Here is a 14994-nt window from a genome sequence, read left to right on the forward strand (position 1 = left end):
ATTACTTAGTCCGCCCTGGTAAGGGCGGTGCAATTCCGCCTCGGGCAAAGACACTTGAGAGTCACTACAACAGGTCCCTCCCCCAGAAGATCAACAAAATATCCAGCCAGGACGAAGTTCATCTATCAAGGAAAGCAGGTTCAATTACCTAGGACACCAGCGGAATTCCAGAGGAGGAGAAAGCAAAGCACGGAACTCATGGCTTTCTCCCTATAATTCTTTTGTCTTGCGGTTAATTCAATTTTTTTTTTCAATTTTTTTTCTTCTTCTGCTAAATTTTTAAAAACTTTTACTTTTCTTTTTTAACGTTTTTTGACTAGTTTATCTAAAATATATATTATTTCTTTTTTATATTTTTCCTTTATTTGTTTTATTTTTTAAATTTTTCTCTTTTTTTTCTGAACCTCCTTTTATCCCCTTTCTCCCCCCACCCACAATTTGGGGTCTCTTCTGATTTGGTTACAGCGCATTTTTCTGGGGTCTTTGCCACCCTTTTAGTATTTTATTTGATCCTTCATATCCTCTTATCTGGACAAAATGACAAGGTGGAAAAAATCACCACAAACAAAAGAACAAGAGGCAGTACCGAAGGCTAGGGACCTAATCAACACAGACATTGGTTATATGTCAGATCAAGAGTTCAGAATGACAATTCTGAAGGTTCTAGCCGGGCTCGAAAAAGGCATGGAAGATATTAGAGAAACCCTCTCTGGAGATATAAAAGCCCTTTCTGGAGAAATTAAAGAACTAAAATAGAACCAAGTTGAAATAAAAAAAGCTATTAATGAGGTGCAATCAAAAATGGAGGCTCTCACTGTTAGGATAAATGAGGCAGAAGAAAGAATTAGTGATATAGAAGACCAAATGACAGAGAATAAAGAAGCCGAGCAAAAGAGGGACGAACAGCTACTGGACCACGACGGGAGAATTTGAGAGATAAGTGTCAGCATAAGACAAAACAACATTAGAATAATTGGGATTCCAGAAGAAGAAGAAAGAGAGAGGGGAGCAGAAGGTCTATTGGAGAGAATTATTGGAGAGAACTTTCCTAATATGGCAAAGGGAACAAGCATCAAAATCCAGGAGGTGCAGAGAACCCCCCTCAACGTCAACAAGAATCCACACCCCGTCACCTAATAATAAAATTTACAAGTCTTAGTGACAAAGAGAAAATCCTGAAAGCAGCCCGGGAAAAGAAGTCTGTAACATACAATGGTAAAAATATTGGATTGGCAGCAGACTTATCCACAGAGACCTGGCAGGCCAGAAAGAGCTGGCATGATATATTCAGAACACTAAATGAGAAAAACATGCAGCCAAGAATACTCTATCCAGGTAGGCTATCAATGAAAATAGAAGGAGAGATAAAAAGCTTCCAGGACAAACAAAAACTGAAAGAATTTGCAAACACCACACCAGCTCTACAGGAAATATTGAAAGGGGTCCTCTAAGCAAAGAGAGAGCCTAAAAGTAGTAGATCAGAAAGGTACAGAGACAATATACTGTAACAGTCACCTTAGAGGCTAATAATGGCACTAAATTCATATCTCTCAATAGTTACCCGGAATGTTAATGGGCTAAATGCCCCAATTAAAAGACACAGGGTATCAGAATGGATAAAAAAACAAAACCCATCAATGTGTTGTCTTCAAGAAACTCATTTTAGACGCGAAGACACCTCCAGATTTAAAGTGAGGGGGTGGAAAACAATTTACCATGCTAATGGGCATCAGAAGAAAGCTGGGGTGGCAATCCTTATATCAGATCAATTAGATTTTAAACCAAAGACTATAATAAGCGATGAGGAAGGACACTGTATCATACTCAAAGGGTCTATCCAACAAGAAGATCTAACAATTTTAAATATCTATGCCCCTAAAGTGGGAGCAGCCAACTATATAAACCAATTAATAACAAAATCAAAGAAACACATCAATAATAATACAATAATAGTAGGGGACTTTAACATTCCCCTCACTGAAATGGACAGATCATCCAAGCAAAAGATCAACAAGGAAATAAAGGCCTTAAATGACACACTGGACCAGATGGACATCACAGATATACTCAGAACATTCCATCCCAAAGCAACAGAATACACATTCTTCTCTAGTGCACATGGAACATTCTCCAGAATAGATCACATCCTGGGTCACAAATCAGGTCTCAACTGGTATCAAAAGATTAGGATCATTCCCTGCATATTTTCAGACCACAACACTCTGAAGCTAGAACTCAGTCACAAGAGGAAAGCTGGAAAGAACCCAAATACATGGAGACTAAACAGCATCCTTCTAAAGAATGAATGGGTCAACCAGGAAAGTAAAGAAGAATTGAAAAAATTCATGGAAACAAATGATAACGAAAACACAATGGTTCAAAATCTGTGGGACACAGCAAAGGCAGTCCTGAGAGGAAAATATATAGTGGTACAAGCCTTTCTCAAGAAACAAGAAAGGTCTCAAGTATACAACCTAACCCTACACCTAAAGGAGCTGGAGAAAGAACAAGAAAGAAACCCTAAACCCAGCAGGAGAAGAGAAATCATAAAGATCAGAGCAGAAATCAATGAAATAGAAACCAAAAAAACAGTAGAAAAAATCAATGAAACTAGGAGCTGGTTCTTTGAAAGAATCAATAAGATTGATAAACCCCTGGCCAGACTTATCAAAAAGAAAAGAGAAAGGACCCAAATAAATAAAATCATGAATGAAAGAGGAGAGATCACAACTAACACCAAAGAAATACAGACAATTATAAGAACATACTATGAGCAACTCTACGCCAACAAATTGGACAATCTGGAAGAAATGGATGCATCCCTAAAGACATATAAACTACCACAACTGAACCAGGAAGAAATAGAAAACCTGAACAGGCCCATAACCAGTAAGGAGATTGAAACAGTCATCAAAAATCTCCAGACAAACAGATGGCTTCCCAGGGGAATTCTACCAAACATTTAAAGAACTAATTCCTATTCTCCTGAGACTGTTCCAAAAAATAGAAATGGAAGGAAAACTTCCAAACTCATTTTATGAGGCTGGCATCACCTTGATCCCAAAACCAGACAAGGATCCCACCAAAAAAGAGAACTACAGACCAATATCCTTGATGAACACAGATGCAAAAATTCTCACCAAAATACTAGCCAATAGGATTCAACAGTACATTAAAAGGATTATTCACCATGACCAAGTGGGATTTATCCAGGGCTGCAAGGCTGGTTCAACATCCGCAAATCAATCAATGTGATAGAACACATTAATAAAAGAAAGAACAAGAACCATAGGATACTCTCAATAGATGCTGAAAAACCATTTGACAAAGTACAGCACCCCTTCCTGATCAAAACTCTTCAAAGTGTAGGGATAGAGGGCACATGCCCCAATATTATCAAAGCCATCTATGAAAAACCCACCGCAAATATCATTCTCAATGGAGAAAAACTGAAAGCTTTTCCGTTAAGGTCAGGAACATGGCAGGGATATCCATTATCACCACTGCTATTCAACATAGTACTAGAAGTCCTAGCCTCAGCAATCAGACAATAAAAAGGAATTAAAGGCATCCAAATTGGCAAAGAAGAAGTCAAACTCTCACTCTTCGCAAATGATATGATACTATATGTGGAAAATCCAAAAGACTCCACTCCAAAACTGCTAGAACATGTACAGGAATTCAGTAAAGTGTCAGGATATAAAATCAATGCACAGAAATCGGTTGCATTTCTGTACACCAACAACAAGACAGAAGAAAGAGAAATTAAGGAGTCCATCCCATTTACAATTGCACCCAAAACTATAAGATACCTAGGAATAAACCTTACCAAAGAGGCTAAGAATCTCTATGCAGAAAACTATAAAGGACTCATGAAAGAAATTGAGGAAGACACAAAGAAATGGAAAAATGTTCCATGCTCCTGGATTGGAAGAACAAATATTGTGAAAATGTCTATGCTACCTAAAACAATCTACACATTTAATGCAATCCCTATCCATTTTTTTCAAATAAATGGAACAAATCATCCTAAAATTTATATGGAACCAGAAAAGACATCAAATAGCCAAAGGAATATTAAAAAAGAAAGTCAAAGTGGGTGGCATCACAATTCCGGACTTAAGCTCTATTAGAAAGCTGTCATCATCAAGGCAGCATGGTACTGGTACAAAAACAGACACATAGATCAGTGGAACAGAATAGAGAGCCCAAAAATCGACCCTCAACTCTATGGTCAACTAATCTTCGACAAAGCAGGGAAGAACGTCCAATGGAAAAAAGACAGCCTCTTCAATAAATGGTGCTGGGAAAATTGGACAGCCACATGCAGAAAAATGAAATTGGACCATTTCCTTACACCACACACAAAAATAGACTCAAAATGGATGAAGGACCTCAATGTGAGAAAGGAATCCATCAAAATCCTTGAGAAGAACACAGGCAGCAACCTCTTTGACCTCAGCCGCAGCAACATCTTCCTGGGAACATCGCCAAAGGCAAGGGAAGCAAGGGCAAAAATGAACTATTGGGATTTCATCAAGATCAAAAGCTTTTGCACAGCAAAGTAAACAGTTAACAAAACCAAAAGACAACTGACAGAAGAGAAGATATTTGCAAACGACATGGCTAGTGTCCAAAATCTATAAGGAACTTAGCAAACTCAACACCCAAAGAACAAACAATCCAATCAAGAAATGGGCAGAGGACATGAACAGACATTTCTGCAAAGAAGACATCCAGATGGCCAACAGACACATGAAAAAGTGCTCCACGTCACTCGGCATCAGGGAAATACAAATCAAAACCACAATGAGATATCACCTCACACCAGTCAGAATGGCTAAAATTAACAAGTCAGGAAATGACAGATGCTGGCGAGGATGTGGAGAAAGGGGAATCCTCCTACACTGTTGGTGGGAATGCAAGCTGGTGCAACCACTCTGGAAAACAGCATGGAGGTTCCTCAAAATGTTGAAAATAGAACTACCCTATGACCCAGCAATTGCAGGGTCATTTACCTGAAGATACAAATGTAGTGATCCGAAGGGGCACGTGCACCCGAATGTTTATAGCAGCAATGTCTACAATAGCCAAACTATGGAAAGAACCTAGATGTCCATCAACAGATGAATAGATAAAGAAGAAGTGGTATATATACACAACGGAATACTATGCAGCCATCAAAAGAAATGAAATCTTGCCATTTGTGACGACATGGATGGAACTAGAGGGTATCATGCTTAGTGAAATAAGTCAACCGGAGAAAGACAACTATCATATGATCTCCCTGATATTAGGACTTGGAGATGCAACATGGGGGGTTAGGGGGATAGGAGAAGAATAAATGAAACAAGATAGGATCGGGAGGGAGACAAACCATAAATGACTCTTAATCTCACAAAAAAAAACTGGGGGTTGCTGGGGGGAGGTGGGGTTGGGAGAGGGGGAAGGGGTTATGGACTTTGGGGAGGGTATGTGCTATGATGAGTCCTGTGAAGTGTGTAAACCTGGTGATTCACAGACCTGTACCCCTGGGGATAAAAATACATTATATGTTTATTAAAAAAAAAGAAAGAAAGGTTGAATACCCAACATTTGTAGTAACATGGACAAGACTGGAAGTGATTATGCTGAGTGAAATAAGTCTAGCAGAGAGAGTCAAGTATCATATGGTTTCACTTATTTGTGGAGCATAACAAATGACATGGAGGACATTGGGAGATGGAGAGGAGAAGGAAGTTGAGGGAAATTGGAAGGGGAGGCGAACCATAAGAGACTATGGACTCTGAAAAACAACCTGAGGGTTTTGAAGGGGCGGGGGTGGGAGGTTGGGGGAACCAGGTGGTGGGTAATAGGGAGGGCATGTATTGCATGGAGCACTGGGTGTTGTGCAAAAACAATGAATACTATTACACTGAAAAAAATAAATAAATTAATTAAATATTTTTTTTTAAAAGAAGGAGGCATATCAATAAACACAGTGGTTTATTAAAAAAAAAACCTCAGTGCTCATTCCAACAAGTGCCCATTCTTAGTGCCCATTGCCCATTCTTAATACCCACCACCCATTTATCCCATCCCCACCTACCTCCCCTCCATAAGGAAAGGAAAAAAAAAAAAAAAAGAAAGGGCGACAAACTATAAGAGACTATTAAGTAAGAGAACAAACTGAGGGTAAGTTTATCATTCTTAAAGCAGAAATAGGAGGGCATAAGTTAAAAGATTGTGATTATATAATCCTCTCAATTCCAACTCAGATGTCATCTCCTTTGTGGAGCTGTGGTAGGCGTTTCCTGATAAAGCCAGAAATCCTCTTCTCCACAGCCACAGGACACCACATTTAGAACATGTGACCTGTTTGTTCCCCATTAGAATGTGAGTTCCTGGGACAGGGTCCATGTCTGTGCTTTTTCTGTTTCTCCAAGATGTGGCACAACACTAAGCTCAGAATCACTGCTGAGCAAAGGTGTGTTAAATTGAATTCAAAATACTATAATAATGCAAGCAGGAAATTAATTTGTGTTCAGCAGATTCACAATTCTGTTCTCCTGATACAGGATCTTAGTGCTGTCATCCTGTAATATAAGAAATGAAGGGACGCCTGGGTGGCTTGGTCGGTTAAGCATCAGGTCATGATCCTGAGGTCCTGGAATTGAGTCCTGCATCAGGCTCCCTGCTGAGCAGACAGCCTGCTTCTCCCTCTGCCTGTTCTGCCTGCTGCTCTCCCTGCCTGTTCTCTCTTTCTGATAAATAAATAAATAAGAAATGAAGAGAACCTCTTTTAGGGGAGAAGGGATGTAAGGAAGACTAGACCTGGGTGAAATATTGAGACACATAAAAGGCTAACTCTGGTAGCTTCTCACTTCCATTTAATAAAGGCCCACTCACTTGACTTATAACACAACATCCTTCTTTTGGTATTGCTGGCTGCTCTGCCCTCAAACCCGGCCTCTTCACCTCCAACACACCCCTTAAGAAATCAGTTGATTTCTCTTTCTTCTGTCTTTTTGTTGGTGTATAGAAATGCAACTGATTCTGTGCATTGATTTTATATCCTGCTACTTCACTGAATTCTTATATGATTTTTAGGAGTTTGGGGGTGAAATCTTTTGGGTTTTCCACATAAAGTACCATACCATCTGCAGAGAGCAAGAGTTTGACTTCTTCTTTGCTGATTTGGATGCTTTTTATTTCTTTTGTTTTCTGATTGCTGAGGCTAGGACTTCCAGTACTATGTGGAATAGCAGTGGTGACAGTGGACATCCCTGCTGTACCTTAGGGGAAAAGCTCTCAGTTTTTCCCCTTTGAGAATGATACTCTCTGTGGGTCTTTCATAGATGGTTTTTATGATAAGGAGTCAATCCCATTTACAATTATATCCAAAACCATAAGATACCTAGAAACAAATATAACCAAAGAGGCAAAGAATCTATACTCAGAAAACTATAGAATATTCATGAAAGAAATTGAGGAAGAAACAAAGAAATGGAAAAACGTTCCATGCTCATGGATTGGAAGAAGAAACATTGTTCAAAAGTCTATACTACCTAGAGCAATCTACATATTTAATGCAATCCCTATCAAAATATCATCAATTTTTTTCTCAGAAATAGAACTAATAATCCTAAAATTTCTATGGAACTAGAAAAGATCCCAAATAGCCAGAGCAATGTTGAAAAAGATAAACAAAGCAAGAGGCATCACAATAGTGCACTTTAAGCTCTATTACAAAGTTGTCATCATCAAGACAGTATGGTACTGGCACGAAAACAGGCACATAGATCAATGGAACAGAAGAGAGAGCCCAGAATTAGACCCTCAACTCTATGGTCAACTAATCTTCTACAAAGAAAGGAAGAATGTCCAATGGAAAAAAGACAGTCTCTTCAACAAATGGTGTTGGGAAAATTGGACAGTCACATGCAGAACAATGAAACTGGACCACTTCCTTACACCACACACAAAAATAGACTCAAAATGGATGAAAGACCTCAATGTGAGAAAGGAATCCATCAAAATCCTTGAGGAGAATGCAGGCAGCAACCTCTTCGACCTCAGCTGCAGCAGCTTCTTCCTAGGCACATTACCAAAGGCAAGGGAAATAAGGGCAAAAATGAACTATTGGGACTTCATCAAGCTCAAAAGCTTTTACACAGCAAAGGAAACAGTCAACAAAACCAAAAGACAACTGACAGAATGGGAGAAGATATTTGCAAATGACAGATAAAGGGCTGGATCCAAAATCTATAAAGAATTTACCAAACTCAATACTCAAAGAACAAATAATCTAATCAAGAAAAGGGCAGAAGACATGAACAGACATTTCTGGAAAGAAGACATCCAGATGGCCAACAGACACATGAAAGTGCTCCACATCACTCGGCATCAGGGAAATACAAATCAAAACCACAATGAGATACCACCTCACACAAGTCAGAATGGCTAAAATTAACAAGTCAGGAAATGATAGATGTTGGCAAAGATGTGCAGAAAGGGGAATCCTCCTACACTGTTGGTGGGAATGCAAGCTGGTGCAGCCACTCTGGAAGACAGCATGGAGGTTCCTCATAAAGTTGAAAATAGAGCTACCCTATGACCCAGCAATCTCACTACTGTGTATTTACACAAAAGTTAAAAATGCAGTGATCCGAAGGGGCATGTGCATACCAATGTTTATAGCAGCAATAGTCAAACTATGGAAAGAGCCTAGATATCCATCGACAGATGAATGGATAAAGAAGATATGAGATATATATCCTACATCTTCATATATATATATATATATATATATATATATCTCACATCTTCCTATATATATCTATATATATATAGGATAACTATGGATAACTATGCAGCCATCAAAAGAAATGAAATCTTGCCATTTATGCTGAGCAAAAGAAGTCAATCAGAGAAAGACAGCTATCATATGATCTCTCTGATATGAGGAATGTGAGAGGCAGGGTGAGAGGTTGTTGGGGGGTAGGGAGGGAAAAAATGCAACAAGATGGGATCGGGAGGGAGACAACCATTAGGGACTCTTAATCTCACGAAACAAACTGAGGGTTGCTGGGGGGGTAGGTGGGGAGGAGGAGGGTGGTGGGTTATGGACACTGGGGAGGGTATGTGCTATGGTGAGTGCTGTGAAGTGTGTAAGCTCGATGATTCACAGACCTGTACCCCTGGGGCAAATAATACATTATAGCAGTTATAGTTAGACTTGAAAGGCATATAAAAACACATATATCATAAATTCATTTCTTTTACTATTTTGATAACTCTATTTCAATATAGCTTCTTTGTGTGTCTGATTTGCATTTCAAAACATTATTTTGAAAGAATGTATTGACATCTCTAAATTCCCATAAGGCAACAGTGGAATGAACCATTTAAGAATTGCTGTGTTCTGTTCATGCTGCTTCTATAAACCACTTAGTCTGTACTTATTATTCAGCAAGCTTTTAACAGTTGTTAGTATGGTTTATGTTTTACATTTCCATTATACTTTGTGAACTGGCTACGTTAGAGAAGTGGTGTTTGCTCTTCTTTTTGGACAAAGAGAATTCAATTACAAATACTAATTATTTCACTTACTTGCAAAGATCATTAACACAGCTGGCAATATACAGATACGGATCAATATACTCATGGCAGCTTAGAAATGGGAACTGCAACAAAATCTGACACTTGAAGAAGATGGCCTGTGTGGAAGAGGATGGCAGTCAGCAGAACATATTTAATGATATGAGTGTACTCTCATTTTTCCTACTGATCTATTGGCAGGACCCTCCCTTCTTACCAGGAAAGGGAAGGTGATTTATGCTTATCGGTTTTAACCACCGTTTTTCTAACTACATATTTGCACAAAGAGTACTGCTCTCATGAAACTCATTACATTCACAATTTCTGAACTATCTTCATGAAACTCATTACATTCACAATTTCTGAACTATCTTCAAGTTATTCTTGTTGCAGTTACATTACCTGAATTTTACCAGGTTTAATTACGTCCTGTTTGCACCAAAACTGCTTAATATTCAATATGCAAATACAATATATATGTATTATATCCAACAAGCCCAGACTTTCCACATCAAATTTACCTCAAATGCTGGCATTCCGCTGGAGCATGGATTTGGAAAGTCTGAAGCTGTCGGTACACATTTGGTGTCATATGGAATTTGCACTGACCAGCTATTTGCAAACATAGCAATGTCTTCTGTATAGTCCTCTATTTCACACACACATACACAAAATATACATATGTGTATTAGCATCACTTTACAGAAATACAGTTCATCAACATACACTTCTTGGCCAAAAAGTTAAGTTCAATACCTTTATTAATACCAATGATTGTCAGTGATATCAGACTATACCATTACTTTAGTAATTTACTTTTAGTATAAAAACACCACATTGAACAAAATGTAAGTACCAAACAAAAGTTGATGTCATTGAAGGGAAAAAGCAAACATCACTGACGCAACATAAAGAAGCATTGAAAGTGAATGGTACAACGTTCACACCAGTAAACCACTCATTAGCCTAAGTGTGTTGTAGAGAGGAGGAAAAACACCTAAAACCAAGAAACGTTAAGTAAAAGTTTGGTATGAAATTTTTCTGACAGCCCTCTCATTACATTTAAGATTAGTCAGAACCTTGCTAAAATCAAGTTTCCATTTTTGAGGTACACCACAATAAAAAAAAATATATATCTTTTGTGAAGATTTCAGAAGACAGCCACAAAAACAATGAAAGACTGGAGAAGACACTGAGAGAAAACAAAGAAGTGAATCCATTTTGTCTGAATATGATCAACAGTGTTTCTAAACGTGCTCAAGACAAACGGTTAAGGAAGTGTGATACTATCCTAGCCATTGTGCAGAGGCAAGATTCAGGAGCTAATATGCACGCAGCTGCAGACAGATGGTTGGTGGTGAGTTTTCTGGGCTCTCTGCTTCAGATCAAGTTTCAATCATGTTAGCACCTGGCCTGAGAACAAGTTAAGGGCCTTGTGTGAAAATTAATCCTGCTCCCCCATTCAGTCAAAGGTTGAATCTAGGGGCACCTGAGTGACTCAGTGGGTTCAAGCCTCTGCCTTCAGCTCAGGTCCTTGTCCCAGGGTCCTGGGATTGAGCCCCGCATTGGGCTCTCTGCTCAGAAGGTAACCTGCTTTCTCCTCACTCGCTGCCTGCTTCTCTGCCTACTTGTGATCTCTGTCAAATAAATAAATAAAATCTTTAAAAAAAAAAAAAGGTTGCATTTAAAATCTCAGAGATGTAGCAGAACCAACAAGGCAACATCTCAAAGTTGCATGGAAGACAATGGTGAGAGGTGAGCTACAGGCTTCTCACCACTTAGATTTATGCAGTCTACCACAGACGACAGAATAAGAAATCTCAAGCCAAATGTCTGACGACTTTCTGCATCTTCAGGATAGGAACATGCCTGCTGGTTAACACCAACTGCTGGGAAGATCATGGGAGTTCATCTACAAGAGAGAGCTGAAAGGGGAGAGAGAGAGAATCCCAAGCAGCCTCCCTATTGAGTGGGGAGCTGACACGGGGCTGGATATCAAGACCCTGAGATCATGACCTGAGCAGAAACCAAGAGTCGTATGCTCAACCAACTGAGCCATCCAGGCACCCCCAATGTTACATTTAAGTAAATCTATAGTCACATTTCATTTCAAAACATCTTTTTTGAAGAGTCTGTAGGACCGAAAATACTACCCGAAGGCCCACTGATTTCAATATCTATGCACAAATTTTAATGTAGCTAAACAACCTGGACAGCCCCTTAGAATTTACTTTAATTCCAGCTTATAGCTACATATTTATCTATTTTTATGACATCATAATAATAAGAGTCCCAAAAGTTGGCTATAATGAGACTTTAAATCCATATCGATTGGTTGTCTGGAAGACTGCAAAACTAAATTTAAAATGTTTCACATAATATATGCTACAAGTAAAGTAATTTCTGGCACAAAAGGGAATGCTTTCTAAGAGTGAAAATGAGGCATTATTAATTACTATGTTGGGAAAAACAAGAGTAAGCCAGGGCATCTATTTTGATGTGTAGCTAGCTATAAACATGAAATTATGGAACCAGAAGCTCAATGAGACAATCAATTAAAATATTTCTATATCCACAGAAATTCTGAAAAGCCTCATTTCTTTGTGAAGTCATCCCTGAAGAATAGAAATGCAGGGAGAAATACAATTTTAATCACTGTTAAGAAACTGTGCGTTCAATGGCTTTCAATCAAACTACCTCAGTGCTTCTGAAGTTTTATCTAATCAGCAAAGAACAGGCTGAGTTTCAAAAAATAACAGGTAATACGGCTAACGCGAAAGGTAATACGGCTCAACTGTAGACATGTTCTTGCATTATTAGAATAGGAGAAAATCAGAGGGCAAGTTCTAGTCACATCCTTACAAGTTATTGCGTTTTTTTAATTATTATTACTCTGCTTCACACTGCACCAAATTAAACTATGAAAAATCTGAAATCTCTCTTTAGGCCCTTTCTACCAACTTTCCAGGGTCCTTCTCGCCTTCTGCCAATTCAATCATAATTCAGTCCACTTGCCGCCAGTCGGTCCTCTCCCACCCAGAATCTGCTAACACGCTTCTGCATGCTGCCCAGTTATCTCACCATTTTATGTTTCAGATTATCAAAGTCTGTCTGACCCTCAGCTCAAAGCCTTACCTGAGTCCCTCTTCCTCTTCCGGCAAAAGCCGATGCTTCTTTCTAGCCTCACCTCTGTACCATATTCCCCAGACAACCTGTGGGGAAGTTGCCCACAACTGTCTTTTCTAACTCTAACACTGAGAACTGAATTGAGTATTATTTTCTTCATGAAGCTTTGACACCAAAGAAAAAGAAATCAATAACAACCATCTGATTGGTCTGCCTGAGTCCAAAACCCTACTTTCTGATAGAGTCTCAAGACACCACGTTTGTGAATTCTCTCATTCTCAATATCCAAAAGAAAGCACTAGTTCATGATGATCTCAATACTGTACATCTGTGTGGTGCTCATAGACTTTTGAACACTTTCACTTACATTTTCTCATTTGATTCTCAAAGGTTAGGAAGCTCCCAGGGTCTTTACTATTATCTTCATTTTTACACAGGAGAAAAATTGACAGCTTGGAACCCTGTTCTGTACTCTCAGTGCTAGTAAACTAATCCTGATGATTCATTATCCATCTTGGGTAAAATGTTTGCATTTTAACAAGGGCCTCTTAAAACAATGTCTTTAATCAAATGTTTTCTTATTAGCTCCATTCTAGGCTACTTGAGAACACCTGGAGATGATTATAAATTAGCTAAAATATATTCAGTATTAACTATGTGCCAGACACTGGATTACATATTTTACATGGATTATCTCAGTTAATCCTTGCAACTCCATGCTATTATTAAGTCATTAAAATAAGAAAGTTTAATATGTGGCAAAGAAGGATTTGAACCCCATGTTGTGTTTTAAGAGACAGTGAAAGTCCTACTTAGAGGGTGGGTTCTGGAGTCAGATTATGGGGTTCAAATATCTTTTGTCCAAAAGTAGATAAGTTTGTTTCAAATGGGTTTGAATCACTAAAGATAAGCCCAGACAAGGGAGGAGGCTGTTTTGTTCACTGATGTATCCCAAGCTCCTACAACAGGGTGGGACACAAAGTCAATGCTCATTTAATATTTGTTACATGAGTCAGACTTGTATCTTAATTTAGTAAATGTAAACTAGCTTATGATTTTTAAGAATGACACAAACATGTTTTTATTCAATCTTCAGTTAAAATCACTGCAGCAGGCAAGTGATAGCTTCTCATTTTACCCAACCTGGGATAAGTTGCACTCTTCTGGATACAAATAGCTTGCTCAGTGAGGGAAGAGGACCGCAGAAGTAGCACACGTTTATTCCACTGCACTTACCTTGTTGAATGATAAAATCATCAGATTGAATGTCATTGTAGTTTCCACATAAACCACACGATTTCCCTTTATGCTCCTGAGACAGTTTGAGGTAAATTCCAGATATTCCATCCCAAGCCAATGAAAAACCAAAGGTTGTTTTCACCAGAATATAGTCAGCTAGTTTCTCAATGAAAACCTGCCCAATAGTCTGAGGCAACGTTAAACTTGAAAAATAAAATAAAGGCAGTTTAAGAATTATGATGACGAATTCATTACACATGATAAATTTCTTTCTTCAAGTGACTGAGAAGTAAGTAAAATATCATTATTATTCAAAATTACTTAATGAACTAGGCAGCTAGATTTCCCAAGCAGCCATCTCAGAGGAAATCTCAACATTTGGAAAATTTCAATATTGAAATAAAAAGACAACCAAAATTGGTACCTGTGTTCCCCACTGGTAAGATTTTCTCCATATATTTGGATGTTTTATTCAACTGACAAAAAATACATTTCTGCTAAATATCAGTGATTTTATAAAACTGGAAAATAACCTTGTCTATTTAGAATAATGAGAGCTTAAATGCATTTATTTTTATCTAGAGAGTACAAGATAATCCAAAAATGCTGGACAACAATTTTGAAGTAAGGAGAAACAATGGTGCAAATAGGTAAAAACACTGAATTCAGACTTTGTCTAATTTTGTTTTAAACTTGGCTGTAAGGAAATAGGAGCTTCTATGCCAAAATGTCACCTTGGCAGAAGTCATTGTTTTCCAAAAGAAAAACGTCTGGGCATGATTAATTAGAATTTGCATTTTTAATGCTTCAAAGTACATTATTAGGAACATAAAATACTTTGTACAGTATTACGTAGGGGTTATAGTCAAACTTTTCAAATTGGATGTAATTAAACCTATTTAAACAAGGGTCGCATTGAATATTTAAATTCCTGATCCAATGTCTAGTCTTTCCACTTTTCACAAACATAGACACATAGAAAGGAAGTGGGAAAAATGAGAGACTTGAAGAAAACTAAGCAATTGGACATTTTAAAAGTACAGTAAATCA

The 14994-nt window shown here is 38.2% G+C and overlaps 1 protein-coding gene across 2 annotated transcripts in view; it reads right to left on the reverse strand.

Moving 5' to 3' along the window:
- The window catches only part of OTOGL (otogelin like), a 134075-nt gene that overhangs the window by 101520 nt on the left and 17561 nt on the right, over positions 1-14994 (reverse strand). For both annotated transcript variants that reach the window (XM_046012944.1, XM_046012943.1), the window contains exons 8-10: positions 13942-14147; positions 10101-10228; positions 9592-9698 (exon numbers count right to left, since the gene is read on the reverse strand). In XM_046012944.1, coding sequence (XP_045868900.1) covers positions 9592-9698; positions 10101-10228; positions 13942-14147 — 441 coding nt within the window. The remainder of the gene's footprint in view (positions 1-9591; positions 9699-10100; positions 10229-13941; positions 14148-14994) is intronic.

Source organism: Meles meles, chromosome 7 (assembly GCF_922984935.1).
Source record: "Meles meles chromosome 7, mMelMel3.1 paternal haplotype, whole genome shotgun sequence".
Classification (NCBI taxonomy): domain Eukaryota; kingdom Metazoa; phylum Chordata; class Mammalia; order Carnivora; family Mustelidae; genus Meles; species Meles meles.